Source organism: Culicoides brevitarsis, chromosome 3 (genome assembly GCF_036172545.1).
Source record: "Culicoides brevitarsis isolate CSIRO-B50_1 chromosome 3, AGI_CSIRO_Cbre_v1, whole genome shotgun sequence".
NCBI lineage: Eukaryota > Metazoa > Arthropoda > Insecta > Diptera > Ceratopogonidae > Culicoides > Culicoides brevitarsis.
This window is the reverse complement of record NC_087087.1, coordinates 6,595,662-6,623,658: the sequence shown is the minus strand read 5'-3', so window position 1 is coordinate 6,623,658 and position 27,997 is coordinate 6,595,662. Positions and strand designations below refer to the sequence as shown.

The 27,997-nt window shown below is 27.8% G+C and overlaps 5 protein-coding genes across 6 annotated transcripts; 3 read left to right on the top strand and 2 right to left on the bottom strand.

The window, feature by feature from the left end:
- Positions 1-119: 119 nt before the first annotated feature.
- On the bottom strand, positions 120-5,097 carry LOC134833778 (WD repeat-containing protein 35). The gene is made up of 4 exons (XM_063848222.1): positions 4,465-5,097; positions 3,191-4,406; positions 2,779-3,009; positions 120-1,789 (listed from the first exon to the last, which is right to left on the bottom strand). The coding sequence occupies exons 1-4, from the start codon at positions 5,050-5,052 to the stop codon at positions 255-257; spliced, it is 3,570 nt and encodes a 1,189-aa protein (XP_063704292.1). The 5' UTR covers positions 5,053-5,097; the 3' UTR covers positions 120-254.
- Positions 5,098-6,306: 1,209 nt separating this feature from the next.
- On the top strand, positions 6,307-7,053 carry LOC134834348 (protein NDUFAF4 homolog). The gene has a single exon (XM_063848980.1). It carries the CDS (start codon positions 6,379-6,381, stop codon positions 7,006-7,008), a length of 630 nt encoding a protein of 209 aa, XP_063705050.1. The 5' UTR covers positions 6,307-6,378; the 3' UTR covers positions 7,009-7,053.
- A 974-nt stretch (positions 7,054-8,027) lies between these two features.
- On the top strand, positions 8,028-9,740 carry LOC134833850 (SET and MYND domain-containing protein 4-like). Its single transcript, XM_063848324.1, has one exon. It carries the CDS (start codon positions 8,028-8,030, stop codon positions 9,738-9,740), a length of 1,713 nt encoding a protein of 570 aa, XP_063704394.1.
- A 609-nt stretch (positions 9,741-10,349) lies between these two features.
- On the bottom strand, positions 10,350-11,704 carry LOC134833646 (superkiller complex protein 8). The gene is made up of 2 exons (XM_063848045.1): positions 11,470-11,704; positions 10,350-11,410 (listed from the first exon to the last, which is right to left on the bottom strand). The coding sequence occupies exons 1-2, from the start codon at positions 11,470-11,472 to the stop codon at positions 10,391-10,393; spliced, it is 1,023 nt and encodes a 340-aa protein (XP_063704115.1). The 5' UTR covers positions 11,473-11,704; the 3' UTR covers positions 10,350-10,390.
- Positions 11,705-12,109: 405 nt separating this feature from the next.
- On the top strand, positions 12,110-26,414 carry LOC134835692 (serine/threonine-protein kinase Warts). 2 transcript variants are annotated; one of them, XM_063850615.1, is made up of 10 exons: positions 12,110-12,220; positions 16,052-16,406; positions 18,307-18,393; positions 19,642-19,752; positions 20,465-22,556; positions 23,642-23,762; positions 23,823-23,938; positions 24,000-24,081; positions 24,139-24,334; positions 25,528-26,414. In XM_063850615.1, exons 2-10 carry the CDS (start codon positions 16,287-16,289, stop codon positions 25,945-25,947), a joined length of 3,345 nt encoding a protein of 1,114 aa, XP_063706685.1. In that variant the 5' UTR covers positions 12,110-12,220; positions 16,052-16,286; the 3' UTR covers positions 25,948-26,414. The 2 variants fall into 2 exon arrangements, with proteins under 2 accessions (XP_063706685.1, XP_063706684.1); XM_063850614.1 differs by having other exon boundaries at positions 18,304-18,393.
- The last annotated feature ends 1,583 nt before the right edge of the window (positions 26,415-27,997 follow it).

Sequence of the window (27,997 nt, the reverse complement as noted above, 5' to 3'; positions counted from 1 at the left end):
TTACGTATTTTTAAATAGTTATTTTTATTAAATTAAAATATTATAACAAAAAAAGTTATTTCAAAAAAACATTAAAAATTTTTTAACAATTTCATGTTATTTTCAACAAAATTTTTCATTTTTCCCAAAAAATTTAAAATTTTGTATATTTTTATGTCAAAATTTCCTCTTTGAACTTAAACTTAATAAATAATCTAAAAAAAATAGGACGGATTACGATAAATGAGATCCAAAAAATTCACTTTCTCATCAATTTACAACTCAATGCCTCTCGAAACGATCGTCGTGTGACACAACGGGCACGTTTTTCGTGTCGCTACATCCAACCGATTCGCCAAATGATGACATCCCGTACACTGCCAAGCCTCCGTTGGATTCGCAATACTCTGTCCCGAAGCAATACACGCCGGCAAATGCGTGCCACACGACGAACATGACGTAAAATAGTCCGAAATGATGCTTTCGCACGTGTAACAAACCATTTGTTCCATCCTCGTATCGTCTTTTGGCTCATGTTTACTGAAAATACTCACCGCTAGCTCCTCATACTCCTGCACGCGATGCTCCGGAACGTTCTCGAGACTTTCCAATTTGATAAAAGCCTTCGAGCACGTGCCGAAAGATCTGTCAGCGCACGACGCTAAGGCAAGTAACGTGTAAATTTCTTCAGTATCGAGCACATCTTCGTATTCCCGGAGACGAAGACACGTCAAAACCGCACTATGCATGAGACCTCCGTTGAGTTGTCGTTGTGCCAAAAGCATAAAATGGAATCCTTCGGCACGATGCCAAATATTTTCGATCAAAACGGCGTCTTCGGGAGTCAAATTTGTCAAAACTGTCGAACGATTTTCGCCCGTCAAGACACTTTGGTTCTTCAAATGTTCCTCGACGAGCATTCCAGCGAGGATATAAAGTTGCTTCACCCGCAAAAGACTCGATTTTTTCTCGACTTCACGTTCGGCGAGCTTTATCATGAGTCTTCCGGCGTCAATTAACCTTCCAGCTTTCTTCTGCAACTCGATGGCTTCCGGCAATTTCTCTTCCATCAACAACTGAGCGGCGTGTTTGTCCAATAATTGACCAACTTGAGCCAATTTCGGGTATTTTTGCGCCAATTCGACGGCATATTTCCAATTTCGCAAGTTGACACAAGCATTAACGGCAGCTTTTGGATCCCCAAATTTGAGATAGGCGGAAACTGCTTGATCGCACATCCCGACAGACTCGAGCATTTGTCCCAATTTCATCAAAAGTGCGGATTTTTCGGGCAATTTTTGGATGCATTCTTCCAATTCGGCGTATTGCTCGAGATGATAAAGCGAATCCATCAAGCCTTCGATGTCGTGCGCCTTTTCGTAATACTCCTTGGCACTCTCCCACGAGCGCAAGTTGGCGAAATGACTTCCGATTTCTTTGTAGGCGAAATTCATTTGTTGGTCCGAGACTCCCAAGCCTTGGCGATAAAGTTGAACGGTGCGAAACCAATCGCAGAGTGTTTGACGGAGATTTATTGCCAAATCGCGACGATCTGCGTCGATGTAAAGTTTTTCAGCTTCGTCGAAATCTTGGTAAAAAGCAGCAACTTCGGCTTTTTTGAGGTTTTCGTTCTCGATGGTCTTGAGACGTTTGATGAGTTGCAAGCCGGGATAGTTGGTAGAACGAACAAACGCTGATTCGGCAGTTTCCAAGTCGAGTTTTTTTAAAGATGCTTCGGCGAGAAGTCGCCATAAACGCGGATGGGAGTTGTCTTCGATGAATTGACGGGCTTCAGTGATGCCAACGTGTGCTGAAAAATTAAAAGAATTAATTTTAAATTTATTTTTTAAAAGTTTTGAGCTCATAAGAAAATTTAAAAATTTAAAAAAAAATATTTTAAGGAAATTTATTTTTAATTTGTTTTGTTTTTCAAAAAAATATTAAATAATATTTTATTAAAACTAAAATAAAATTTAAAAATATTTTTTTTTAATTTTGAATTAATTTTTTTTACAGGTTATGAATTTATTCAAAATATTTTTATTGTCTTCACTTAAAAAAAAAAATTACATAAAATTAAATTTTATAAAAAAAATTTAATTAATTTTTTTACAAGGTTTGAATTTAAAAATTTGTTAAAAAAAATTTCATTAATCTTTTTAAATTATTATTTTGAAAAAATTAATTTAAAATTAAAAAAAAATTCAAAATATTATAATAAACTTAAATTTTATAAAAAAATTGATATATTAAAAAATTGAATAATTTTTAAATACTGTTTAAATTTTTTAAAAATATTTTTATGAGCTTTAAAATTTAAGTTCATATTAATATTACAAAATTAAAGATAATTTAATTAAATTATTTATTTAAAAATAATTAAATTAATCTTAAAATATATTTTTTAATAAAAAAAAATTAAAATTTTTGAAAAAAAAAATCAATACCTAATTCAAATTTTTTTTAAAAACTAATAAATTTTCAGCTTTAAAAATAAAATAAAATATAAAACGAAAAAATTGTTAAAATTTCTATTCTTTTTTTTTTGATTCATAGTTTTTTAATTGATTTTTTTGAATAAAAAATTAAAAAAAAAAAACATTTTTATTTTTTTTAAAAATTTTGAAAATAAAATTTAATAAAAAAAACTTTTTTTCATGTTAAAGATAATTGTTTAATTTTTTTTAAATTTTTATTTTATTATATTATTTTTTTTTTGAAATTTAAAAAAAAATTATTAATTTTTTGTAAATTTTTGTAATTTAATTAAATAATTAATTTTAAAATAATTAAACTTACCCAAAAGTTCTTCCGTATCTCGCAAACTTTTAATCCGCAATTGACACAAATGTGTATTCGTATCTGGCGACATCCCATTAATAATGTCATCCAACAAAACTCCCGTTATTTCCAAGTCATCAAAGTTACAAATGTACCCGCTGAAGGAAATAGGTTCTTCTGGATCAGCTCCTCTTAAGACGTACATGCGAGTTTTTTCCATTATTGCAAGTAAAAGTGGATTATCTTTCGCTAAAAATTAAAAAAAAAATATCTTTAAATTTTTTTGAAAAATTAAAAAAAAAAATAAATCAAAATTAAATTTCAATAAAAAAATTAAATTTAAATCAAATTAAATATTTTTATTAAATAAAAATTATTTTTTTTAAAATTAAAATTAATTATTTTTTTTTAATTTTTTATAGAATCTTACCCCAACACATCGCCCAAACATCCTTCCGTTCAACTTTCCCATGAATCCCGCCATTTTCCGCGCCATCCGACAAATCCAAAGTCGTCAAAAATCCCGTCGAATCAATAACCGCCGCCCTCGTCGAGTTACAATTAATCGAAATTTTACAAGCTTTCGTCGGCAAAATGTGTCGATTGCACAAAGCCACATTCGGAATTGTGTATTCTTGAATTGCTCCCGATTCTCTACCAATCAACAAAAGTCTTTCCGACGCAGCAATACAACAAATTGGATCATGAGACTGCATTTCGCTCACGGGCGGTTCATATCCAGCTCTGTCAAGGTCATTGAGGACTTCTGCAACGCCCGCCGGCGTATCGTCAATGTGAAATTTCTTGTCTTTCCGCTGTTTCATGCCATGCAAGCTCGAAGCGCCTTTCGGTGTGTGATAATGCCAAAGCAGAAATTGATCCTGCGACGCGACAATGACGTACGTTGAGTTCATTGTGATGAATTTCGGGCAAATATTGACATAACGAGCATCGACAGTGGTTGACATGCAGTTACAAATCACGAGTTGGTAGATTTTTTCGCGATCTAAGGCAAGAGAAGTGTCACGAGGAACACCCAAAGACGAAGATTCGATCGCAATTACGCAATGATCGTTATTGCTCGCCAACCCGAGAGGTTTATCGATTTGTTTTGTGAAGCATTGGTTCGAACTTGTATCCCAAAAGACCATATTCGATGAGATTTTGCCGGAATCAGCTTCCAAATAAACGACAGTTTTGCCAAAATAGCACCACATGTAGTTCGGACGAATGTTGGCGAAGTAAATGAACGAATCAACACCCAACGCGATCCTCAAAGACTTGCCTTCCCATGAAATTGACGTGATTTCCTTGCCGGGCAACTTCAATGTTCGCAAATGTTCGCCCGTTGGCGTATAAAATTTCACCATATTTGACTCTTTTTCGTCAATTCCTGAACTTGACATGCCACAAACGCCCAAAATTGTCCCATCATGATTCCAATCGCAAGCAATCGCTTGCATACCCGCATCGATAATTATCGGCAAATCGTCGTTTTCGTTCCGCATGAGCTGCAAACGACCATTTTCGTAGCAAATAGCGAGCGTGGGTCTCTGTTGCGAGATTTTTCCGTGATACCAACAGAGCCCGACGACGCTTAAACTGCGCGATGGACCCAAATTTACACATTGAATGTTGAGTTTCATCTGAAAAATTATTTAAAAGGTCAAAAATCGATCGCGGAGCAAAGAAAAATTTTCTTACAACAAAAGTTCCTTGATTATCGTACAAATGAACTTCCCCGTTTCGGATGCTAAAAAGCAATAATCTTCCATCGGGACTCCATTGAACGCCCGTTAAAACGGTATTTTTGAGTTCTTTGCCCCAAATGCGGTTTCCATCGACATTTCCAACGATCACGGCGCCATCCTCATAAACAATGCAAATTTTTTGCCCGTCATCTGTCCAATGCATCCCCTTAACCGTACTTTTCTTCCGATCATTTGTCATTTCCTCGAACCAGGAGTTTTTGTACAACATCCAGACCATAATGACGCCGTCGCGATCAGAAGTTGTGAGTTTTTGTTGTTTTTCGTTCCATGTAACGACTTGAATGGGCGCCTTGTGACCTTCTAAGGTTTGATTTACGGATAAATTGCTTGGAGCGGCAAGACCTCCTTTGTTGGTTGAAGTAACGTTCGAGACTTGTTCGAGTTTCAAGACTTTCAGGAGACCATCTTCGCCTCCAACGGCAATGTAGCCTTCTTCTTTGTTCCATGCGAGGCAATTTATACGCTGAGGGGTCGGAGTGTTGTTGGGAATGGCAATCTTTTTGCTGAGATACACGAACATTTTGACGAGGATCTCAAAAGGATTGAGTTTTAAACAGTTAAGAGTACCATGGATACTTTGAGTCAAACAAACAAACAATTTTAAGCACCTGTCGTTTTCCTACTGAATACATGCCACGCAACTGAACAGGTGAACAGGTGAATTGTATTCCTATTAAAATTATTTTTTTTTAACTTTTTAAAAATATGTGATAAAAAAATTTTTAAAATAAAAAAAAAAGAAAATGTGTTAAATTTTGAATAAAATTAAAAAAAAAATAAATAAAATTAAAATAAAATTTTCAATGAATTAAAATTAAATTTTTAATAAAACTCTACATTTACCAAAAAATGTCTATTAAATTAATAAAATAAATTAATAAACGGAAAATAATTTAAAATCCCTTAAATTTTATTTTATCATATTTCAAAAAAAAAAAAAAAATATGTATTGTTTTAAAGTTGATAAATTTGTATGGAGAAAAATTTTCTCTATTTTTTTTAAGCCAAAACTTTTTATTTCAAATTTTTCAAAAAAAAAAAAATATTTAAAAATATTTTAACATTAAATAAAAATTATTAAAAAATATTTTTAAAAACTTAAAAAAATTTTTTTTTTCATGAAATTGAAATTTTTGAATTTTTTTCTTTTTAAATTTTTTTTGCATTTGACTTTATGTAAAGTTTTAAAAAAAAATAAAATTTTTAAAAATTTAAATTTCATAATTTTAATTTTGTTTCATGCAAAAAAACAAAAAATTTAATAGAAAATTCTGGATAAAATTTTAAAATTTTTTTGATAAAAAAATAACTTGAAGTTATTCAACAATTTTAATTTCAAAATTTTTCTTAAAAAATTATTCAAAGGATTTTTTTTATATTTTTAAAATTTTATTTTTTTTTTATATTTTTTTTTATATTTTTTTTATAATTTTTTTTTATTTTTAAGATTTTGAGAAAATAATAATGGAGATATAATGAAGCTTAAAATTTTTAATAAAAATAATTTTTGTTATTTTTAGAAGAAAAAAATCTTAAAATTATCAAAAATTTGCTTTTAAACTTAAAACTTTTAAATATTTTTTTTTGTTTAAAATTTCTTCTCTAAACCTATTTTTCTTGTTATAAACGATTGAAATTAGTCAAAAAGACAAAAATGTAAACTAAAAATTAAACGAAGAACGAATAACGGGTCATTTGAAAAACAAATTCACGCTAATTCAACCCAACGTCGTTATTTTCGTTACCTCTAACGAAATGTTTTGATTACGCAACGAAATGTGTTAACGAAAAATCCTGCACTTCACGAGTTTCCAATCAGAATCTCGCCAAATTCCTCACACAAACGATGGAAATTCTCAAGCGTCTCGGAGGTCTCGTTGTTCGTGCCGCACAACGTTTCAACGCCGAATCGCGTGCCCACAAAGTCATCGACAAAATAAAAGCAGGCGACGTGCGACCCGCACCAAAATACGAAGCAGCGGTACGTCAACTCGAACAAACGCTCGAACAAAATCCGGGTCTAATCGAAAAACTGAGCAAAAAAGATGCGCCCCTCGACGATCGTTTGCGACAAGTTTACGTCACGAGTCAACGCGAAATTATTGAACCCGAGCAAACGTCAGACAGACCATTGCCGCTGAGTCGAACGACACCCGAGGAATTCGATTTTGGGTATTTGGAGCCGCAAAAAGTGCCGCGAGGGAAAATTGCGATGCGAGACGTGCTGCAAATGTTGAATGAGCACCAAATGGATCCGGAGGAAGGGACAGCGGCGAAATTTTCGGAAAAGTACAAAGTTAAGGAGAGTTACATCGAAGACATTTTGAAGCATTATAAAGTTTTGTCGGTGCACATTTCGGATCCGAAAATGAAGAAATTGACGCCGCAAAAAGAGTTGCCATTAGTTCAAGGCGTGAAAGAGAAAGATCTCTTGAGAAATCGAGAAAAAAATCGTGAAAAAAAGGAAAATTATTAAATTTATCGTTTTGTAAATTAGAAAAATATTAAAAAATTGATTAAAAATACGAAAATTTTGAATTTTTGAAAAAAAATTGAATAAATTTGGACTGAAAATTTTAATTTTATAAATCAAAAAATTAAATTTTTCCTCTTTTGCAGAAAAAAAAGAGGAAAAATTCAATTTTTTGATTTATAAAAATTAAAAATTCGAAAAAAATGATGATTTTTTGTTCGTTTTTGTAAAAAAAAAGTTTCTCTATGAATCGAAAAAGTTGAATTTTTACACTTTTATAGCAAAAAGAGAAAAAAATTCAACTTTTTCAATTCATAAATAGAATTTTTCAAAAAAACGAACAAAAAATCAACGAACATACAGCGAATTTGGGCGAATATGAATCGAAAAGAAATGAATTTTTCTTCTTTTTTCCTTCAAAAGAATAAAAAAATTTATTTTTTCGAATTCATATTATTTTTTCAAATTTTTTTGACAGTTATTTTTTATGAAATTTTAATTTTTCAATTTTTAACTTTAAATGATCTTAAATCAATTTTTTAATTGAAAGTTTTTTACATTTTATGAATCGAAAAAGTTGAATTTCTCCTCTAAATAAAATAAAAAAAAATCAACTTTTTCGATTCATAGACTTCAGACCTTCAAAAAATCATAAATTTTCCATGAAAATCCATTCAACCACTTTCTTTGATGTTCTCCAGTTAATATTTTCTTCACCTGTTTCTTGAGCATTTTTCACAATTTGCAACGAAAAACATGAAACATAAATTTCGAACATGTTTTTTACCGACAACAACATTAATTTTTTTCTTTGATCTATTTTTAACTTTTCTCATGTGCTCTTCTCTCTGCTATTTTTCTCCGCTTTTCTCACGTTTTTCATTCATTCAAAAAATTTTCACTACTGTGGACAATTTTTTTTCATTCCGTTCTCACCTGGAGTCTAAAGTGAGTAAAAAATCTCCCAAAATCCAGCATTTAAAAAAATCCCGTTATCGATTTTTTTTTCTTCGTAATTTCAGATGAACGGAAACTTCTCAGAAGAACTTGCAGAAATCCAAAAATTACCACTCCCATCGAAATTTCAGTCGCTCAAAGACAATGCGGAGAAAATTCGCTTTAGTTACAAATTGTTAAAAGAGAAATATGTGCTGCCAACCGATGTGAAACCCGAAAAAAGTGATAAAAAATCATTAGAAGCTCGTAATTTGGGCAATTTTTACTTCAAAGAACGAAATTATGTGGAAGCTTTGAAGTTTTATAACAAAAGTTTGTGTTGCGCTCCCTCTGGATCGGAAAATTTGGCGATTTCTTATGCAAACAGGTCTGCTGTTTACTTGAATTTGGGTTTCTATGACTTTTGTTTGGCAAATATTGAATGTGCTTTGAAGGGAAATTACCCGCAAAAGCTCGTGGCGAAGTTAAATCAACGTAAAACCGAATGTTTGGAACAAAAGAAGAAACATACTGATGCTTATTTGAAACTGAAACGTGAGAAAAGTGACATTCGGTTATCGGGCAAGGCTCATAAAAAAGTTCCCGGCATGCACGAAGGTTTAGATATCGCTTGCTCTATGAAATACGGAAGGCATGTCGTGGCAAAACAGAATTTTTATCCAGGCGAAGTGATTGTAGTTGAAAAGCCTTTTGTGAAAAGTCTCCTGAGTTGTGACTTGTTGGAAGGTTCAGAGTATTCAAGATGCACAAATTGCCTGAAATCTGAATTTTATCAAGTTTTTCCGTGTAACTTTTGTACCAAAGCCATGTTTTGTTCGGAGAAATGTCGAGAAGACGCCATTTTTCATGAATTTGAATGTCGCTTTTTTGGCGCCAAAATTGATTATTTGATACTTCGATCAGCTTTGTTACTTGTGACGACTTTTAAAGATGAGTTAAAAGAATTATTACCTTCTAAAAACTCATTGACGGTTTTTGATGAGAATTACGATCCAAAAAGGAAGGGAGATCAGCTGAAAGTTCTTTTATCGCATGCTACTTTTGCGCCTCAAATTTCCGCAAATGAAGAATTTCAAATCAGCAATAATTGTGCCTTGATTTGGCATCTCTTGGATTCAAGTTCCTTCAAAGAAGCTTATTTACCGACAAAAGATCTCGAAGATGCTTTTCTAACCTTTTTATTTGACTTTGGAGTGATTTCTCAATTTTACTCCCATTCGTTACTGACGATGCAAAAAACTCCCGAAGACAAGGAAAAAGTCGATGGAGCTTTTAGTCCACAAAAATATGGAACAGGCTTGTTACCAATTAGCAGCTTGTTGAATCATTCTTGCGCGCCAAATGTCACAAGAATGGGAAATGATGACGCCATTGTTATTGTAGTTCGGCGCCATATTAAGCCGGGTGAGCAGATCTTTGACAGTTATGGTCCGCATCACTTGAATCAAAAAGCCCGCGTGAGACAAGAAGAGATCAAGAAGAAATATTCCTTTGATTGTAGTTGCGAGGCATGTGAAAACGACTATGGATTGTTGAATGATCTTGAAATGGAAGATATTGTCGAGTTCTTTCCTCTTTGCGCGGGAATTATGAAAATTATGGAATACGATAAAACATGGGCGGAAAAAGCGTATCCGCAAAGTAAGAAGTTCCTTGAGAAGTTTGGCGAAAAGTATCCAGCTTATGAGGTTTGTGCGGCGCAGATTATCATGATTCATTGCATCAGTATTTTGATGATTAAAACTCCCATGGAGTTGCAGTTCAAAAGTGTCAAGTAGGGAGAATTTGCAGTAGGTTTTGTAATAAATAGAAAGATTCTTGTACCTTTTTTGTATGAACTTGAGGATTTTTACTTCGGAATTTGCTCAAACATTCAAAAATTCTACTAAAATTGATTTTCACAAATTTAGAGAGTTAAATTTGAGGTTATGTACCTCGAAATATTCAAAATTTTTACTTAAATTAACTTTTAAAATTTATTGAAATCAATTTTAGTAAAAATTTTTAAAAAATTTTGAATATTTCGAATATGTATACCTCAAAATTTAAAGATTTTTGTCTTTGTAGCTCGAAATATTTAAAATTTTTTACTAAAATTAACTTTTGTAAATTTTTAAAATCAATTTTAGTAAAAATTTCGAATATTTCAAGATACATAACCTCAAATTTTAAAGCTTTTTGTCTTTATAGCCCGAAATAATTAAAATTTTTACTAAAATTGATTTTCATATTATTTCAAAATTAATTTTAGTAAAAATTATGAATATCTCGAGTATGTATACCTCAAAGCTTAAAGATTTTTGTCTATGAGTGTTTTCCAACGAAGCAAACCAAATGGGCCTATTTTTTATTTTTAAACTTCCGACATCATTAATAGATTTCAAAATTGTCCTTTTTGTTTCATTTTATTCCTTTTTCTACATCTTCTTCAAAAAACAATATTCGATGGGCAATCGTACAAATGAATTGCTCGATCTTCCGAAACTGAAATCAGTTGATCCGTATCAGGACTATAAGCAACTCCCCATACCTTATCCGTGTGATCGTTAAATGTATGAAGACATTTCCTTTCCGCTACATCCCAAACCTTCACTGTCTTATCACTCGATGACGACACAAAGCGTTGTCCATCTCCCGAAAAGGAAACACACAAAACCCACGAGGCATGTCCCGAAAGTGTTCCCATGACATCCGAATGCGAATGCGTAACATCATACAATTTGGAATGCCCGTCATCTGAAGCTGTCAGCAGCATTTGTGAGTCTGGCGAGAAACATAAGCTACGAACAGGCATAGCGTGACCTTCCAACGTTTGCGTAATTTTTCCCGCAGCTACGTCAAAAATGTAAATGATTCCGTCGATACTTCCGCTTGCGATGTATTTTCCATCGGGACTGTAAGCAATGCTCAAGGCAAATTTTCCGTTTTGCGGATCAAGAACTTGTTCAACTTTGCCATTTTCCATGGAATACATCGAAATTTTGCCTTCGTGCGAACCTGAGATGACGTATTTGTTATCCGGCGAAATCGCGACAGTCCAAAGATCAACAGGTCCTGTCGCGATTTTTTGCTTTAGGGTTCCTGTAGCGGTGTCATGTAAGCAGAGCGTTGAATCGAGCGAAGAGCTGGCTATGATTTTGCCATCTTTGGACATGTCAACGGAGACAATGCCCAAGGAGTGACCTTGTAACGTGTGGCGAAGGGTAAGTTTATTTTTGTTCAAGTCCCATACTTTGACGACATCATCAACGCCGCCTGTGACGATGAGATCCTCGGTGCGGGTTTCTTTAGGGGGCTTTTCCTTTTCTTGTGACGAAGCTTCACCCTCTTCTTTTTCCTGTTGAGGTTCATCTTCCTTTTCGGGACTGAGTTCGATCACATTTCGACCCCAAACACAGCTCCAAATGGCTTCTTCATGGGCATTTTCTTCTTTATGCTTTAAACTGTACTGTAAGTATTAAAAAAACTATTAATTTTTGTTTTTTTAAGTAAAAGAATAATTCTTACCATTTTAGATTGTTAAAGCTTCAACCATATGAAATTGCCGGCAAAAGTTATAAACTTCGTAAAACTCGAATTTAGTCAATTTTTTTAATATTCACTGAGTTAATGAGGTATTAAGTATCTCTGAAGGCAGTTTTTGTTTTTATTACGAATTTATAATCGTAAAAAAAATCAAATTTTTAAGAGAAATTGTTTCGAACACGATTGTAAACAAATTTCCATGGAATAACCATTTTATCAATTTCATTCGTCTCAAGTTGTTCTGATTCAGATTTCTCAAACCGCTCGATTACTACGGCGTGAGACGAATGAAATTGATAAATGTCAAAATCAAGTAACGGATTTCTTTCTAAAAATTTGCCAAATGTTAATTCAATCGCAAAATCATGGTCTTTGAATTAACTTTTGGCAATTTTCGTTATCATTTTCATTCGTCTCATTCATGAATCAGCAAAAAGGTGAATTAATAAGTCTCGTATGTTACGTACAGGAGTAACAAGTATGTCTCGTACAGAAGTAGAACGTATATTTCGTACAGATATGAGACATACGACGTACGAAACGCACAGCAAAGACCATGAATTAGCAAAAAGCGAATTTTAGTCGTTTCATACAATTTGGTGTCGCTGCACGAAAGCTTAATAATATAATTTAAAACTAAAATTATTCGAAATTCACTGCAAAATTTGAGGAATTTCCGCGAAAAAATATGAAAATCGGAAAAAGTCGCGCGTGCCACACGTAATTTTATGCAGTAAGTTGGGTTTTACGCACGAAACATCCACAAAAATCATAATAAATAATTGTGCAAGAAATTGTGTCCTGGCTTTTATATATTGGTCTATACGTGAATATTTTAGTAAATATACGGAAATTGTGTCGATGCACGCCACAGATCGTGCACGTCGTAGCGAAAAAGAAAAAAAAACGAGCAACAACAAAATACAAAGAGCACAAAAATAATGGTGAATCTCAATGTACGCGCTGATTGACTGTGAAAATTTTATCAATTTCGTTTGATTATATTCAAAAGTTAATTAAATGAATCATGCCGCGGTGAAGTGACACAAATTCAGATCGAAAGATCACAAAAATTACACAGTCAACGGCGGAAAGAGTGAAAAATTCCATTGGAAAAAAAGTATGTGACAAAAAAAATATTCAAAGAAAAAGAAAAAAATATTAAAAATTTCTTATAAAAAAGATTTAAAATTCGAAAAAAGTGAAAAATTAACCAAAATAATTAAATTAAAAAAAATTTCCAACCAAAAAAACCTTGAAAAAGTTCATAAACGACAAAAATGTCAGTCAAAGAGCAACAAACCCTCGTCAAAAACACACAAAAAACCTTCATTGAACTGGATTTCGTCAAAATCGAATCAATTTTGACTCGTCAAAACGAGATGAAAGCCAAAAATTTGTCAAAAAATCGTTAGAATTGGATTCGCTGTCAGCTGTTGTTGATCAATAGTCATCAAAAATAATCAAAAACACATAAAAACAACATACCAAAAAAATTTACCAGCTGTCAAACATTCATACTGGATTCATATTCATAAAGAAGGGATACTTACCGATATACTAACACGTAAAAGAAATACAGATCACCCCTCATCATCGCATTCCATGAAAGTCGTCGCCCTGCTGCTGCTACTTCTGTACATCGATTGACCACCTTTCTTCCGTTCCAATTGTCGAGGGAGAGGATTTTTTAGTTGGTTCCCTTGCATCGATGATCAACAAAATACCCGAAAAATTCTCATCGCGTTAATCGTGACACACTTGTATGACAAAAAAAAATATAAGAGTTTAGCAGCATATATGAGTTAGGGTTGCCAAAAAGTTTTCTGAAGAAGGAGTTTTCCTAATTTTTTAAAAATATTTTCGAAATGTTGAAATTTAATTAGAAATTATCAAAAACTATTCATTTTTGGTAACTTTTGGGCTTCTAAATTTTAAAAATTCTCAAAAATCTTTTTTTTTTATTTTTTATTCGAAAAGTTTAAAAATTACAAAAAAAAAAGTAATTTTAAGTAAAAATTATAATTTCTCGAATTTTTTCTAATAATAATAATTTTTAATTTTTAAAAATCTTTATTAATTTTTTTATTAAATAATTTTGAATAATTATTTATTTTTTTACATAATATTAATTAAAATTAATATTTTTTAAAATAATTTTAATAAATTAAATACAGAATTAAAAAAGTTATTAATTTTTTTTTCTATTTAAAATTAATTAAATAAATTAATTTTAATTAATAATTTTAAACATTTTTTGAATAAACTTCAAAAAATTAAAAAAAAAATGTTAAAAAAATATTTAAAAAAATTGTTAGACTTTTTTTGAATTAAAAATTTAGAAATAATCGTAAAAACTTTTTCAATTGAGAATTTTTCTAAAATAAAAAAAATAGTAGTCTAAAAATTACAAAAAATTTTAAATTTTCGATTTTTTTTAAATTTCAACAATTTTTGAAATATAAAATTTTTAATTCAACTTTCGAACCAATTTTTATATCAACCTGAACCATTTTTTTTAAAAAAGTGTCGTTCGAGATTTTTAAAATTTAAAAAAAATGAATGATTTTAAACTAAATATTTAAAAAATTTCTCAAAATATTTTACTTTTTAGTTAGAAAAAAAAAATTTAAATAAATTAAAATAAATTTTTAGGTAGAAATTTTAAAAAATCATCATTAATTAAAATATTTTGACAGTTTTTCATAAAATTTTAACAATTTTCGAGCTAATTTTGTCAAAAGTTATTAGATTTTTTTAAATTTGATAAAAACAATAAAATCAATTTATTTGGCAACCCTAAATAAGTCACATCACATATGTCTCCTCTCGCGCGCACCGACACACACACGCACGAAACATTTTTAAAATACATACATTTCAAGATTGAATTCGTTTTTCTGATTTCATTTTATATATTTTATTTAAATTTGCATGGCATTTCGATGTGTGCTGCCTGCTGCCATGCCATGCCAGCGATCGACCGACAGCAACATACTCGGGTTGTTTAAAATATGTTTCATATTGTTTTTATTGGGCACTGTACGCTCGTCTCTACACAAAAAAAAACTTTTTTTTATATATATTTGATTAATTTTAGACATTTTTTGCTCGTCATTTTTCTTTTCGGTGTGAATGTGTTCAAAAAATATCGAGAGAATTGAGACAAACAGTAGCCAGAATTGATATGACAGAACATGCTCGTCCATTTATTCTGCACAAGAAAAAAAAAATCTGTACGATTAAAAATCAACACAAGAAGCTATCCCAAACATTTTTATCATCGCATTGCATACGCGAGCGCCTACGAATGGCCCCTATACGACGATTGTTTGTTTACTTACTTACAAATTCTTCGCATACTTTTAATATAATTCTTTTACGTTGCGCATATGGAGCTACAGACGACGACGACGACGACGTGGACTCACATATTTTTATTATATTTATATTTATATAGAGTACAACCCCAATAGTATGCATGTTGCGTTACTATCATGCTCTACGTAAATATTTGTATTGTTGTTGCTGTTAAATGAATGATAAAATTCGAAAAAAAAAAGAAAAAAATGTTAATTCTTGTTGCCTTTTTTTTCATAAAAACTACTCACTGTCGTTGTCGTCGTGTGTCGAGTGTGTGTTGCTGGGTTGTTGCTCTTCGCATACGAAACATATGTGCTGCATGCCATTGGGACAAACGTACAAACGGGTATATTGAAAAAATGTAGAGGCCATTCTGTACAAAATATACCGACAGCGTGATGTGAATTTTGTTCGTACGACGAAGAAAATACAACAAAAAAAAAAGAGTGTGTGAATTTTGAATAAATTTTCACACATGAATCATATAATTGTGCCTTTTTCATGTTAACCGACGACTACGGAGACGAACCGCGAATCGTCATCTAAAAAAAGACTCACCGCTCTACCAAAATCTTCTTCTTGTTGCTATGATTTTTTTTTCTGCCTAAAAACAACAACAAAAATAAATAAACAACAGGATAAACACAATTTCTTGCTTATAATTTTTTTTTCTAATTTTTAAATGATTTTTTAATTATTAAAAAATAATTTTTAAAATTTAATTTAATTCAATTTTAAGCTAAATTAATTAAATTAATTATTTAAATTAAATTATTTTAATTATTTTTTAATTTAAAAAAAAAGTTTAAAAATAAGAAAAAAAATTAAAAAATCTTTTAAATAATTAAATTAAATTATTAAATTATTTGAATAAAATTATTTAAATTACCTAAAAAAAATTATAATTGTAAATTATTATTTATTATAAATAAATTAATTAAAAAATAATTAAATTAATTTTATTAAAAAAATATTTTTTTTAAATATAATTAATTAAATTTAAAATTAAATTAATTAATTAAACTAATTATTTTTTAAGTATTAAAAAATATAGTTTAAAAATTAAATAATGTAAAAATTAATTAAATTAATTAATTTATTTAATTTAAAATAATATTTAAATACAATACAAAAGTATTAATTTTTGATTTTTTAATAATTAAAACTTAATTAATTCATTATTTTAATATTTTTTTTTCAGATCGAACTTTTGAATTTTGAGTGAAAAATAGAGAAAAAAATGATCAAATATGAAACATAAAAGTGGAAAATTTAAAAAGAAAGACTTTAATTTTTAAACTTTAATTTAAAAGTGAATTAAAATATAACGTAAAAACTGCATAAGAATTAATTTATAAGAAAAAAAGCAGAAACAAAAATTAAGGATTTGTGTGATATCAGTTGTGATATGACACACTACTTGTCACCCAAACAAAATGAGTTCAATGGGCGGGAATACGCCGCCAACGGCCAGAAACTCCGCCTACAACACAAATGCAATGGAAAAAATCAAGAATGAGCTACAGCCATTTGCGAATGTCGGAGCTGCGCATCAGGTGAGATTTTGTTGATTTTTAAAAAAAGGACTTGACGAAGACTTGGTTGGAATATTTCATATGATAGTTTAGGGAGAAATTTTTAAATTATAAATAGAAAAGTTTAAAGTTAAGGATTTTAATAAAAAAAATTATGGGAAAATTCGAGAAAAATTTCCCTAATAGGGCTTGTATTTTTTTTAATTTAAAAAAAAAAAATTTTAAATAATCTAAAATTTTTTTCGATTTTCTCCTAAAATAATAAATTAATTTTTTTAGAAATTTTTAAGAGTACCTAAATATTTTTATTATTTAATATCGAATATCTAAAATTTTAGAAAAATTTCAAAAATTTCCTTTAAAACAATTTCATTACCGAATTTTCATTTCAAATTTTTATTTCAAGTTTTCAAAATTATTTCGTAAAAATATTTAGAAAAAAAAATCAAAATAATTTTATTTTTTCAATTTTTTTAATGAAAAAGATTTTTTTTTGAAATTATTTTTTTTAATTTTTTTTTATTTTCTTTTTTAATTCAACTTTCAAAGTCTTGCAAAATTTCATTAATTTTTTTAAATGTTATTAATTTAAAATTTTATCTAATTTTATTTTTTTTTTTAAACTTAAAAATTTATTTTGAGTAAATTTTCATCTTTTTATTTTTTAAGTGAAAAAACATTTCAAAAATTCAATAATTCAAAAAATTAAAAAATTTTTATTTTCTTTAAAATTTAATTAATTTTTAATACCTATTTAAATTATTTTTGATTTTAAAAGATTTTTTATTTTTTTTTAATTTACAAAAATTTTAAAAATTATTTAGAACAAATATAATTCTACTCGAAATATTTATTTTTTTTATAAGAAATTTTTTCAAAATTATAAAATTTTTTTAAAATTTCTCACATTTTTTAAGTTCAAAATTTTGAGTATACTAAAAAAAATTAGAGGGAAGTAATTGAAAAATTTTAAATTATTACATTTTGCAAAATTGCCTAAATTTTTTTTCATTAAAAAAAATTTACGACAAATTTTCATTCAATATTTTGATCATGAACCAAAAATAAAAATTTATAAAAAAAAATCAAACAACTTTCAAACCACTCGACATCGCAGACCACAAACGTGTGTGAAAAGTATTGACTTCCTCTTGAACTTGCTTCAGTCCAATTGTTGAGTAACCCAAAAGCATGACCGAAAATTAATCTCCGAAAGTTGAAAAGAGAGCCATTTTACGGTTGACTGATAAACATTCGATTTTTTTTTTCGTCGTCGTCGTGAGTGATTAATACTCATTACTTTCATCGATACTCGACAAAAAAAAAGTTCTTCTCTATGAAAAAGTTTTTTTTTGTGACAATCGATGAGGTAAAAAAAATGTATAAATATCTCTAATCCAATTAAAGGTAATTGGATATTTAAAATATTTTTTGTGTCTCTTTATTGCCTTTTTACACTTTGTAGCTCACTCGTTGGCTACTTGCAACTAGCTATTTAAATTAAAAGGCGATAAATGTATTTTTATTATTATTTTACCTTTTTTTAATGGCACACAAAACAAAGTATAATCCTCTTTCTCATGCAGCGCGTTCTTGTTCGTTGGTTCATCGCATCGCATCGCATCGCGCCGCGCGACTCAAAGTGTAAAACGGGAATTATTGCATTCCTTTAGATTTATTCATGACAACATTATTATATTATTATTAGTAGTAGTCGTCTTCGTCGTCGTCGTTCGAACGAGCAACCAGCAGCGGATATTCATTACTTTGACTTGACTCGACTTGTACGCGAGACAAAGACCTTGCACTTTAAAATATTTCATTAAAATTGTTTTATTTATCTGCATTTTCTTCTCTTTCTCTCTCGCTCGCTCGTTTTTTTTATCATCATCATCGTTAAAATGTCATAAATAAATAGCAGCAGCAACAACAACAACAAAACCAGCAACAACAAAATCATCGATTTCAGGAACTGCGACAGACCTTACTTGCAGCTGGATTCCCAGAGGTGAGTTGAGATATTTTTTGAAAATTTAATTAAATTATTTTTGGGATTTTTTTTGTGTTTTTTTAAATTTCACGAATAAAGCAATAATTGGAGTATTTTTTAAATGAGAATTTTAATTAAAAAATATTTAATAATTTTTTTAAAATAAAAATCATTGAAAAAAAAAAATTAAAAAATTATTTTTTTTTTTAAAAATTAAAAAAAAATATTAAAATAATTATTTAAATTAATTTTAAATAGAACAAATTAAAAAATTAATCTTAAATTTATTTTAGAAGTTAAAAAAAATAAACATTTAAAAATTAATTATTTTGATTAATTTTTTAATGAAAAAAATATTAAACAATTTTAGATTTTTTTTTTAAATTTTAGTTTTGAAAAAAAAATTACAATTTGAAAAATTTTCTATAAAAGATTAAACAAATTTTTAATTTTTTTTAAGGAATTAAAAATTTTCAAATGATTATTTTTTTAAAGAAATTTTAAAGAATGGAAAAAAATTTTTTCTTTTTTTTCAAAATGATTTTCTATTATTAAAAGAAAATAAACAAATGAACTCAAATAAAAAAAAAAATAATTTTTTTTAAGGAATTAAAAATTTTAAAATGAATATTTTTTTTTTAATTTTTAAAGAAACTTTAAAGAATGAAAAATTTCATTTTTTTACTTTTAAAATATTTAAACTTTTCAAATTTTATTTTTTTTAAATTAAAAAAAAAATAATTTGTTAATTTTTAAAATTTAAAAAAAATCTAAATGCTTGAAAATTATTATTTTTAATTACTCAAAAATTTATTTTTCAAAAAAAAATTAAAGATGAAAAATTCTTACATTTTATCCCTTGAACGCTACTGCATCAAAAAATTTCAGCTGTTTCATTAATTCTTCGCATCTTTGTTCCTAATGTATCTATGGTCAGTTTTTTTTTTGATGAACATTTCTGACTTCGAAAAATTATTTATTACACGCATCTACAAAACTACACGGAGGGGATTTACATAGAATTTGTCAGACTTGGCTGAGCACCAGATATTCTTTTTTTTTGTATTTTTTTTCTTCATTACACTTTTATTAAACGTTTTATTCTATCTCTTGCATTTTAATGGGTGTATTTCATGCATGGTGTAAGAAAAATTCGTGGAATTTCATTTATTAATGATTTTTTATTTTATTTTTTTGGTTTTTCGTGGGAATTTTTGCTTGTATAAGATTTTTTATGTGAAATTTTTTTTTTGTTTTTTTTTTCAGGAATTGGCATTAAAAGCTCTCAAGGCGTCAAATGGAAATCCCGAAGATGCATTCAATTATCTGAAGAGCGGCAGGAACGGAGAGTACATTCTCAATGGGCATGCAGGAAAAGTAAGAAATTTTTCATAAATTTGAAGAAAATTTTATTTTTTGAAAATTATTTCTTACATTTTTTTTTAAATATTTTTAATTTTTATTAAAATGCTCGAAATTGTAAAAAAAAATTATCAAAGTTATTAAAATTTTCAAATTTATTAAAATTTAAAATTTTTTTAAGTTTCATATTTATTTATTCAATTTTATAATCGATAAAAATAATTTTATTTATTTTTTTTTAAATTTTTATAAAAAAATTTAAATAAATTAAAAAAATTGAATATTAAATTTAATTTAATAATAATTTTAAAATTTAAAATTTTTTTAAAATTCAAAATTTTCATATTTATTTTTTTTTTTAAAGATTTTTTAAAATAATTTTTTCAACATAATTTTTTTTATAATTATTTTTATATATTTTTTAAATAACAAATTTTAAAAAAATTAAATTTTTAATTTTAAAAAAATTTTAAATAAAAATTTTTTTTTTTAAAATAAATTTTAATTTTTTGAAATAAAATAAAATATTTAAATATTTTAGTAGCTTTTTTAATCAAAAAATTTATTTTTTTCAACATTAATATTTTTAAAGTTAAATATTTTAAAAATTTTATACTATTTTGTTTTTTTTTTTTAATTTTTTAAATTAAAAAACTGATTTTTAAAAATTATTTTAAATTTTTTTTCTAAAAATTTCGAATTAATTTTTTTTAAAATCTCATTTTAGTTGCCGGGATACGTGCCTCGACTGATGCGCAAACAAAGTATCGAACGCGAAGTCCCGCTAACGTCGATGCATTTGCCTCGTCAAAGTCCCGCAATGGATTCGGGCGCCGGAAGCTCCCGCTCCGACAGTCCGCATCAGCAATATTCAACAAGTAATCGTGCCAGCAGTGTTAGTCAATATTCTCCATCGCCATGTCCTTCGCATTCGAGTTACAACGACGTAGTTCCGCCCACGCCTCCTCCTCGTTGCCCTTCGACGCCATCAACGCCTCCGCCGCCCTTCCAAATGGGTCACATGCTAAAACGAATGTCTCCCGCAACGGGTCCTTCGCGCCAAATGCCAACGATTCAAAGTCAGAGCCCCGCACGCGGAACATCTCCCGTCGCGACAAATTCCCGCCAACCCCCGATCATCGTGCAAAATGGTCCGCAAGCACAACAGCAACTCAATCATGCCATGCAAACACTTTCGATGTACACAAATGGCGGAAATGTCGTCGAACCGCCTCCCCCGTACCCAATTTTGCCGAATAGCTCGGTAAATGCGCCGCCAAGTTACATCGCATCGATCCAAAATCGTCAATCGCCGACGCACTCAAGTCAGGATTATCGCAAAAGCCCAAGCAGCGGAATTTATTCGGGCACTTCGGCGGGTTCTCCGAGCCCCATTACAGTAACGCAAAATGTCGGACCGACACATGTCTCGATTTCGCGCCCAATTGCCTTGCAACCGCAGCCCTTCAGTGCCAGACAAACGAAAACGCAACAACCGATCATCATGCATTCGGTAAAATCGACGCAAGTGCAAAAACCTGTGCTGCAAACGGCAATTGCTCCGCCCACTCCGATCGTTTGTGTCTCGCCGCCCGTACTAACAAGCGCTGCGCCGCCCTCGTATGCGACTTCTATTCAGCAAAAGCATCAGCAATCCACGACACCGCCTTTGTTGCAACTCAATTCGGCAAAATCGTCGCCGTCGTCGAGTGTCACGCCCCCTTCGACGCCCAATAACGTAACCACGCCCCTAACAACGTTCGCTGTGAGCGTCAATAATGCCGTTAATGCGGCAAATGCGGGAAATACGTCGCCCGGTGCTCATTTGACGAACGATCCACCGCCATACCCAACGATTTTGAATATGCGGCAACGAAATCTACCTCCGCCGCCCCCCTATTCGACAGCAGGAAGCACGACCCCGAGCAACAACAGCAATTACGCCTCTTCGAATCAGTCGGAAACGAGCAGCAATTACAGCAGCAAGTCCACAAATAGCAATATGGCGAGTTTCAACAGTGTCATTGCGAATACAAATCTTTCGACCACGCCCCCGTTGCCTCCCTCGAATGTGCATGGGGCAGGAACCTCATCTGCGAACGTCGCCAATAACAATAACGGCACAAATTCTCGCATCAATAGTCATAAGGAAGGCAACAACAACAACAATCATCTCAAACCGACGATGAATGGCACGACAAAAAGTCAAAATGCGACCTCGAGCAACAATAATAACAACAATAACGTCGCTTCGTCATCCTCTTGCAAAAAAGTCAAACTCCAATCGCCGATTCCCGAACGAAAACATCTCTCAAAAGAGAAAGAAGAGGAAAAATCCGAATGTAAAGTCAAGCATTACTCGCCCCAAGCCTACAAATTCTTCATGGAACAGCATGTCGAGAACGTGATGAAGTCCTATAAGCAGCGAAACTTCCGACGAACGCAACTCGAACTCGAAATGTCGAAAATGAAGTTGCCTGAAGAGACGAAGGGTGAAATGCGGAAGTTGTTGTTCCAGAAGGAAAGTAATTATATTCGGCTTAAGAGAGCGAAAATGGACAAATCCATGTTTGCGCATATCAAAAAGATTGGCAAAGGCGCCTTTGGGGAAGTTATTCTCGTGAGGAAGATCGATACGTCGAATCATCTGTACGCGATGAAGACGCTAAGGAAGTCAGATGTGCTCGAGAGGAATCAAGTTGCGCACGTGAAAGCGGAACGGGATATTCTCGCGGAAGCCGATAATGAATGGGTTGTCAAACTTTATTATAGTTTTCAGGATAAGGATAATTTGTATTTTGTTATGGATTATATACCGGGTAAGAATTTTTTTTTTATTTAATTTTATTTTTTTGTTTTATTTCATAAGCAAAAATGTTTCACATTTAATCTTAAATATTTTTTTTTATTTTTTTTTATAAATTTTAAAAAAAATAATTTTTTTCTTTAAATTTTTTTTTAAATAATTTTAATAATTTTTTTTTAATTATTTTTTATTTAAGAATTGATAATTTTGCATAAATTAATTCTTTAAATAATTTTTAATTTTTTCTAGAAAGAATTTTAAATTTTTTTTTAAGTTTTTTTTACAATTTGTTTTTAAATTTCATGAAAAGAATTAAAAATATTTTAAAAAGCTAATTTTTTCATAAATCGCAAATTTTTGACAAGTTCAAAGTAAAAATTTGCAAACATGTCAATTTAAAAAATATCCGTTAAAAATTTTTTAATACAATTTTTCTAAAATTAATTACTTAAAATTTGAAAATTTTAAATTTTGACCTGAAAATTATAAAAAATTTTAAGAAAAATAATTCAAAATATTTTTTTTTACAAATTGATAATTTTTCAACTTTTTTAAACGTCAGTTCAAAAAAAAATAATTTTTTTTATAAAATATTTATTAGACTTCAATTAAAATTAATAATTTTATTTTTAAAAATTAAAAAAAAAAATAAATAAAACTGAAGTAAACTTAAAAATTTAATATAATTTAAATTTGCAATTAAAATTTTTTATAAAAAATTAAATTAAAAAATTAAATTTAAAATTATTTTTTTAATTTTTTAATAAAATCTAAAGTTTTAAAAATTAGTAGATTAGATTATCATTTATTTAATTAATATTTTTTTTTTGAGAATTTCAAAAGTAATAATTTTAGGTTTTTTAAATTAATTTTTTTTTGTATTAATAATAATTAAATTTTTATATATAATTTTTGTTTAATTTTTTATTAATTATTTAATTATTTTTTTCCTTACATTAACTTATAGAATATTTTTTTTAATATTTAAAAATTTATACAAAAGAAATTTTAAATAATGTGAAACATTTTAAATTTTTTTCACTTAAATACCTTAAAATCTCTTAAAAACAAATTTTTAAAAAAACTTTCTAATTTCAGGCGGTGATTTAATGTCACTTCTCATCAAAAAGGGAATCTTCGAAGAAAATTTAGCCAGATTTTACATCGCTGAACTAACATTAGCCATAGAAAGTGTCCATAAAATGGGATTTATTCATCGGTAATTTTATTTTTTTATCCTTTGTTGAATCAAAAATAACATTTTTCATTAAATTTTTAGGGACATCAAACCAGATAATATTCTCATTGACAAAAAGGGACACATCAAGTTGACTGACTTTGGATTATGCACAGGATTTAGATGGACTCACGACTCTAAATATTATCAAAAGAATGGTAAAAAATATTTTTTTTGAAAAAAAATTGGAAATTAATTTTTTTTTTAATTTTCTTATAGGAGAGCACGCGCGACAAGATTCCATGGAAGCTTGGAGTAAAAGCGGACATGATCATGCTCCAATTCCGCCGCCATTGGAAAGGTAAATTTTTGAAAATTAAAAAAAATTGGTTTTTTAATGAAATTTTTGATTTTTCAGGAGGAAATATCGTGATAAAACGCGTTCAAAAGCACACTCAATCGTCGGTACGCCAAATTACATCGCTCCGGAGGTCCTTTTGCGCAGCGGTTACACGCAATTGTGCGATTGGTGGAGTGTCGGCGTCATTTTGTACGAAATGCTTGTTGGGCAACCTCCTTTCTTGGCAAATACTGCCGAAGAAACACAATATAAGGTAATTTTTCTTCATTTTTAATTAAAAAAAAATTAAAATTAAAATTAAAATTAAAATTAAAATTAAAATTAAAATTAAAATTAAAATTAAAATTAAAATTAAAATTAAAATTAAAATTAAAATTAAAATTAAAATTAAAATTAAAATTAAAATTGAAATTAAAATATTAAAATTAAAATTAATTAAGATTAAAATTAAAATTAAAATTAAAATTAAAATTAAAATTAAAATTAAAATTAAAATTAAAATTAAAATTAAAATTAAAATTAAAATTAAAATTAAAATTAAAATTAAAATTAAAATTAAAATTAAAATTAAAATTAAAATTAAAATTAAAATTAAAATTAAAATTAAAATTAAAATTAAAATTAAAATTAAAATTAAAATTAAAATTAAAATTAAAATTAAAATTAAAATTAAAATTAAAATTAAAATTAAAATTAAAATTAAAATTAAAATTAAAATTAAAATTAAAATTAAAATTAAAATTAAAATTAAAATTAAAATTAAAATTAAAATTAAAATTAAAATTAAAATTAAAATTAAAATTAAAATTAAAATTAAAATTAAAATTAAAATTAAAATTAAAATTAAAATTAAAATTAAAATTAAAATTAAAATTAAAATTAAAATTAAAATTAAAATTAAAATTAAAATTAAAATAAAATTAAAATTAAAATTAAAATTAAAATTAAAATTAAAATTAAAATTAAAATTAAAATTAAAATTAAAATTAAAATTAAAATTAAAATTAAAATTAAAATTAAAATTAAAATTAAAATTAAAATTAAAATTAAAATTAAAATTAAAATTAAAATTAAAATTAAAATTAAAATTAAAATTAAAATTAAAATTAAAATTAAAATTAAAATTAAAATTAAAATTAAAATTAAAATTAAAATTAAAATTAAAATTAAAATTAAAATTAAAATTAAAATTAAAATTAAAATTAAAATTAAAATTAAAATTAAAATTAAAATTAAAATTAAAATTAAAATTAAAATTAAAATTAAAATTAAAATTAAAATTAAAATTAAAATTAAAATTAAAATTAAAATTAAAATTAAAATTAAAATTAAAATTAAAATTAAAATTAAAATTAAAATTAAAATTAAAATTAAAATTAAAATTAAAATTAAAATTAAAATTAAAATTAAAATTAAAATTAATTAAAAAAATAATTTTTTTTGTAGGTGATTCATTGGCGATCAACTCTAAAGATACCGCCACAGGCAAAACTCACGGAAGAAGCGTCAAATCTCATCATCCGCCTTTGCTGTTCGGAGGACGAGCGTCTCGGCAAGCAAGTTGACGAAATAAAAACGCATCCGTTCCTCCGTCAAATCGATTGGTCGAAAGATTTGCGCAGTCAGAAGGCGCCGTACGAACCAAAAATCAAATATCCAACAGACACCTCGAACTTTGACGACATCGATCACGACGGCATGAAAGACTCCTCGGACACGGATCATGCGTTCGATGACCTCATTGAGGGCGGAAAACCCTTCCATCATGGCTTCTTTGAATTCACATTTCGGCGATTTTTCGACGATGACAACAAAATTTCGCTGGATGTCGCCAACGACAATCAATCGGGAGCAATTTATGTGTAGTAGTCGATCATTTTTTTGGGTATTTTACGCCAAACTGTGCCAAAATTTTCATTTTTCACGTGCAACGTTCAAAAATATTCGCTACACAAACACTTTATTTCACATATTTTATGCTGTTGAGAGAAAAATTGAAGGTTTTTAATGTCAAATCATCGTAAAGATTATTTTTACTGCGTTATTTTACGTTACTAGTCACTTTTTTTTAAAGAAAAACATTTCCGCAAAAAACGGAAAGTGAAATTTCGCATGAATCTGCTGATAAAAAAATTATTTTATGAACATATAAAAGCATTATTGTTACAAAATGCACTAAAATCGAATTTATATGAGACAAAAAATAAAAAAAAATAATTAAAAAAGAAACTTTTGCCATCTTTGGATAAAAAAAATGCAAGATCAAGATCAAATGATCAACAAAAATGAATAAAAAAATAAAAATACTGAAAAACCTCGAAATTAGGAACAAACAGAGCTATATTATATATATATAAATATATTATTATTAATTAAAATGCATATAAATATATATTTAAATTTATTTTAATTTTATTTAAAATTTGTATAAAAAATAAGAAAAAAAAAACATAAATTAATTCTTTCAATATAGAAATGTAACTTGTGATTTACTTGATTTTATTTAATTTTAATTTACGAAAATATGAAAAAAAAATATTAAGTTACTATTCTTATACATATACATCATGTTTTTGCGAAAATATTTGGATTTTTTTTGACAATTTTTATGGTTTGTAAATATTTTTTAATTTTAAGTTTAATATTTTTTCTCTGAATTTCTTCTCAATTATTATTTTCAATCAAATGCCTTCGTTCTCGTGAAAAAAGGTGCCTTCTTGTTGATTGATAATATTTAAAAAAATATCAGGAAAAAAATATTCTAAAAAAATATATATATACAAAAATTTGTAAATCGTTTTAAATATACATACATCATATATATTAAATAAAAAAAAAAATATAAAAAACAAGAAAAAATAAATGAAAAAAGTGAATGATAAAAAAATATGTTAAATTAATAAATATAATGTTATATTAAAGTGTACATAAGGTTGCTATACTATTTATTAGCCTGAAATTAAAATAATAAAAAATACAATCATGAAAAATTTTTGAAGTTTTAATTATTATTATTTATTTCCGAAAATGAAAAAATAATTAAAAAAAAATTCTGTTGAGATTTTATTTGTTTGGAGTCGAAATGTGAATTGGGTCAAAATTTTAAAATGTTTTAAATTTTTAAAAATTTTCTATATTTTTAAATTAATCGATTTTTTTTAAATTTTCACGTAAATTTTTCCGTTTTTTCAAGTTATTCGATTTTTATTAATTTTTTTTAAATTTTTTTCTAAATTTTTATATAAATCGATTTTTTACAAATTTTTAAGAAAATTTTTCAGTATTTTCATTTTAATTTTAATTGATTTTTTTTTTGAAATTTTTAGAAAAATGTTTTCATATTTTTAAATTAATTAATTTTTGTTAAATTTTTCCGTATTTTCATATTTATTGATTTTCGTGAAATTTTTACGAAATTTTTTTCCATATTTTCATATTAATTGATTTTCTACAAATTTTTATACAAATTTTTTATAAAATTTAATAATTTTTTTATCATTTTTTTTTATAAATTATTTTTTTTTATATAAAAAATTTTCTGTATTTTTGTTTAAATTTTTATTTTTTTTATTATTTATGTCAAATGTGTATTGGGTCAAAATTTTATTTTGTACATTGGGGCAATATTTCAAAATGTGCATTGGGGCAAAATTTTAAATGGTTCTTTTTGAGCAAAAAAATAGATAAGTATGATAAAAATAGCTTTTTTATTAAGATTTTATCCATTTAGACATTTTATTATTAATATTTGACATTAAAAAAAATTTTGTTTTGTGCACTGGGTCTGTAAAAATTTGAAAACCCAATATATGAATCCAAACAGGGGCAACAATAATTTTTTTTAAAACTAAAGTAAATAATTTTTTAAAGGTCACCGAATAATTTATCTTAATTTTCACAAATTTGATTGATTTTC

Excerpts from the sequence above, each read along its gene's own strand:
- LOC134833778 (XM_063848222.1), bottom strand. The coding sequence starts at position 5,052 with ATGTTCGTGTATCTCAGCAAAAAGATTGCCATTCCCAACAACACTCCG. Across the intron at positions 3,010-3,190 it reads TGTTTGGGCGATGTGTTGGG|CGAAAGATAATCCACTTTTA; the intron begins GTAAGATTCTAT and ends TTTAATTTTTAG. Across the intron at positions 1,790-2,778 it reads AGATACGGAAGAACTTTTGG|CACACGTTGGCATCACTGAA; the intron begins GTAAGTTTAATT and ends TTAATTTTTCAG.
- LOC134834348 (XM_063848980.1), top strand. The coding sequence starts at position 6,379 with ATGGAAATTCTCAAGCGTCTCGGAGGTCTCGTTGTTCGTGCCGCACAA.
- LOC134833850 (XM_063848324.1), top strand. The coding sequence starts at position 8,028 with ATGAACGGAAACTTCTCAGAAGAACTTGCAGAAATCCAAAAATTACCA.
- LOC134835692 (XM_063850614.1), top strand. The coding sequence starts at position 16,287 with ATGAGTTCAATGGGCGGGAATACGCCGCCAACGGCCAGAAACTCCGCC. Across the intron at positions 16,407-18,303 it reads ATGTCGGAGCTGCGCATCAG|CAGCAGCAACAACAACAACA; the intron begins GTGAGATTTTGT and ends ATAAATAAATAG. Across the intron at positions 23,763-23,822 it reads AAAATGGGATTTATTCATCG|GGACATCAAACCAGATAATA; the intron begins GTAATTTTATTT and ends TTAAATTTTTAG.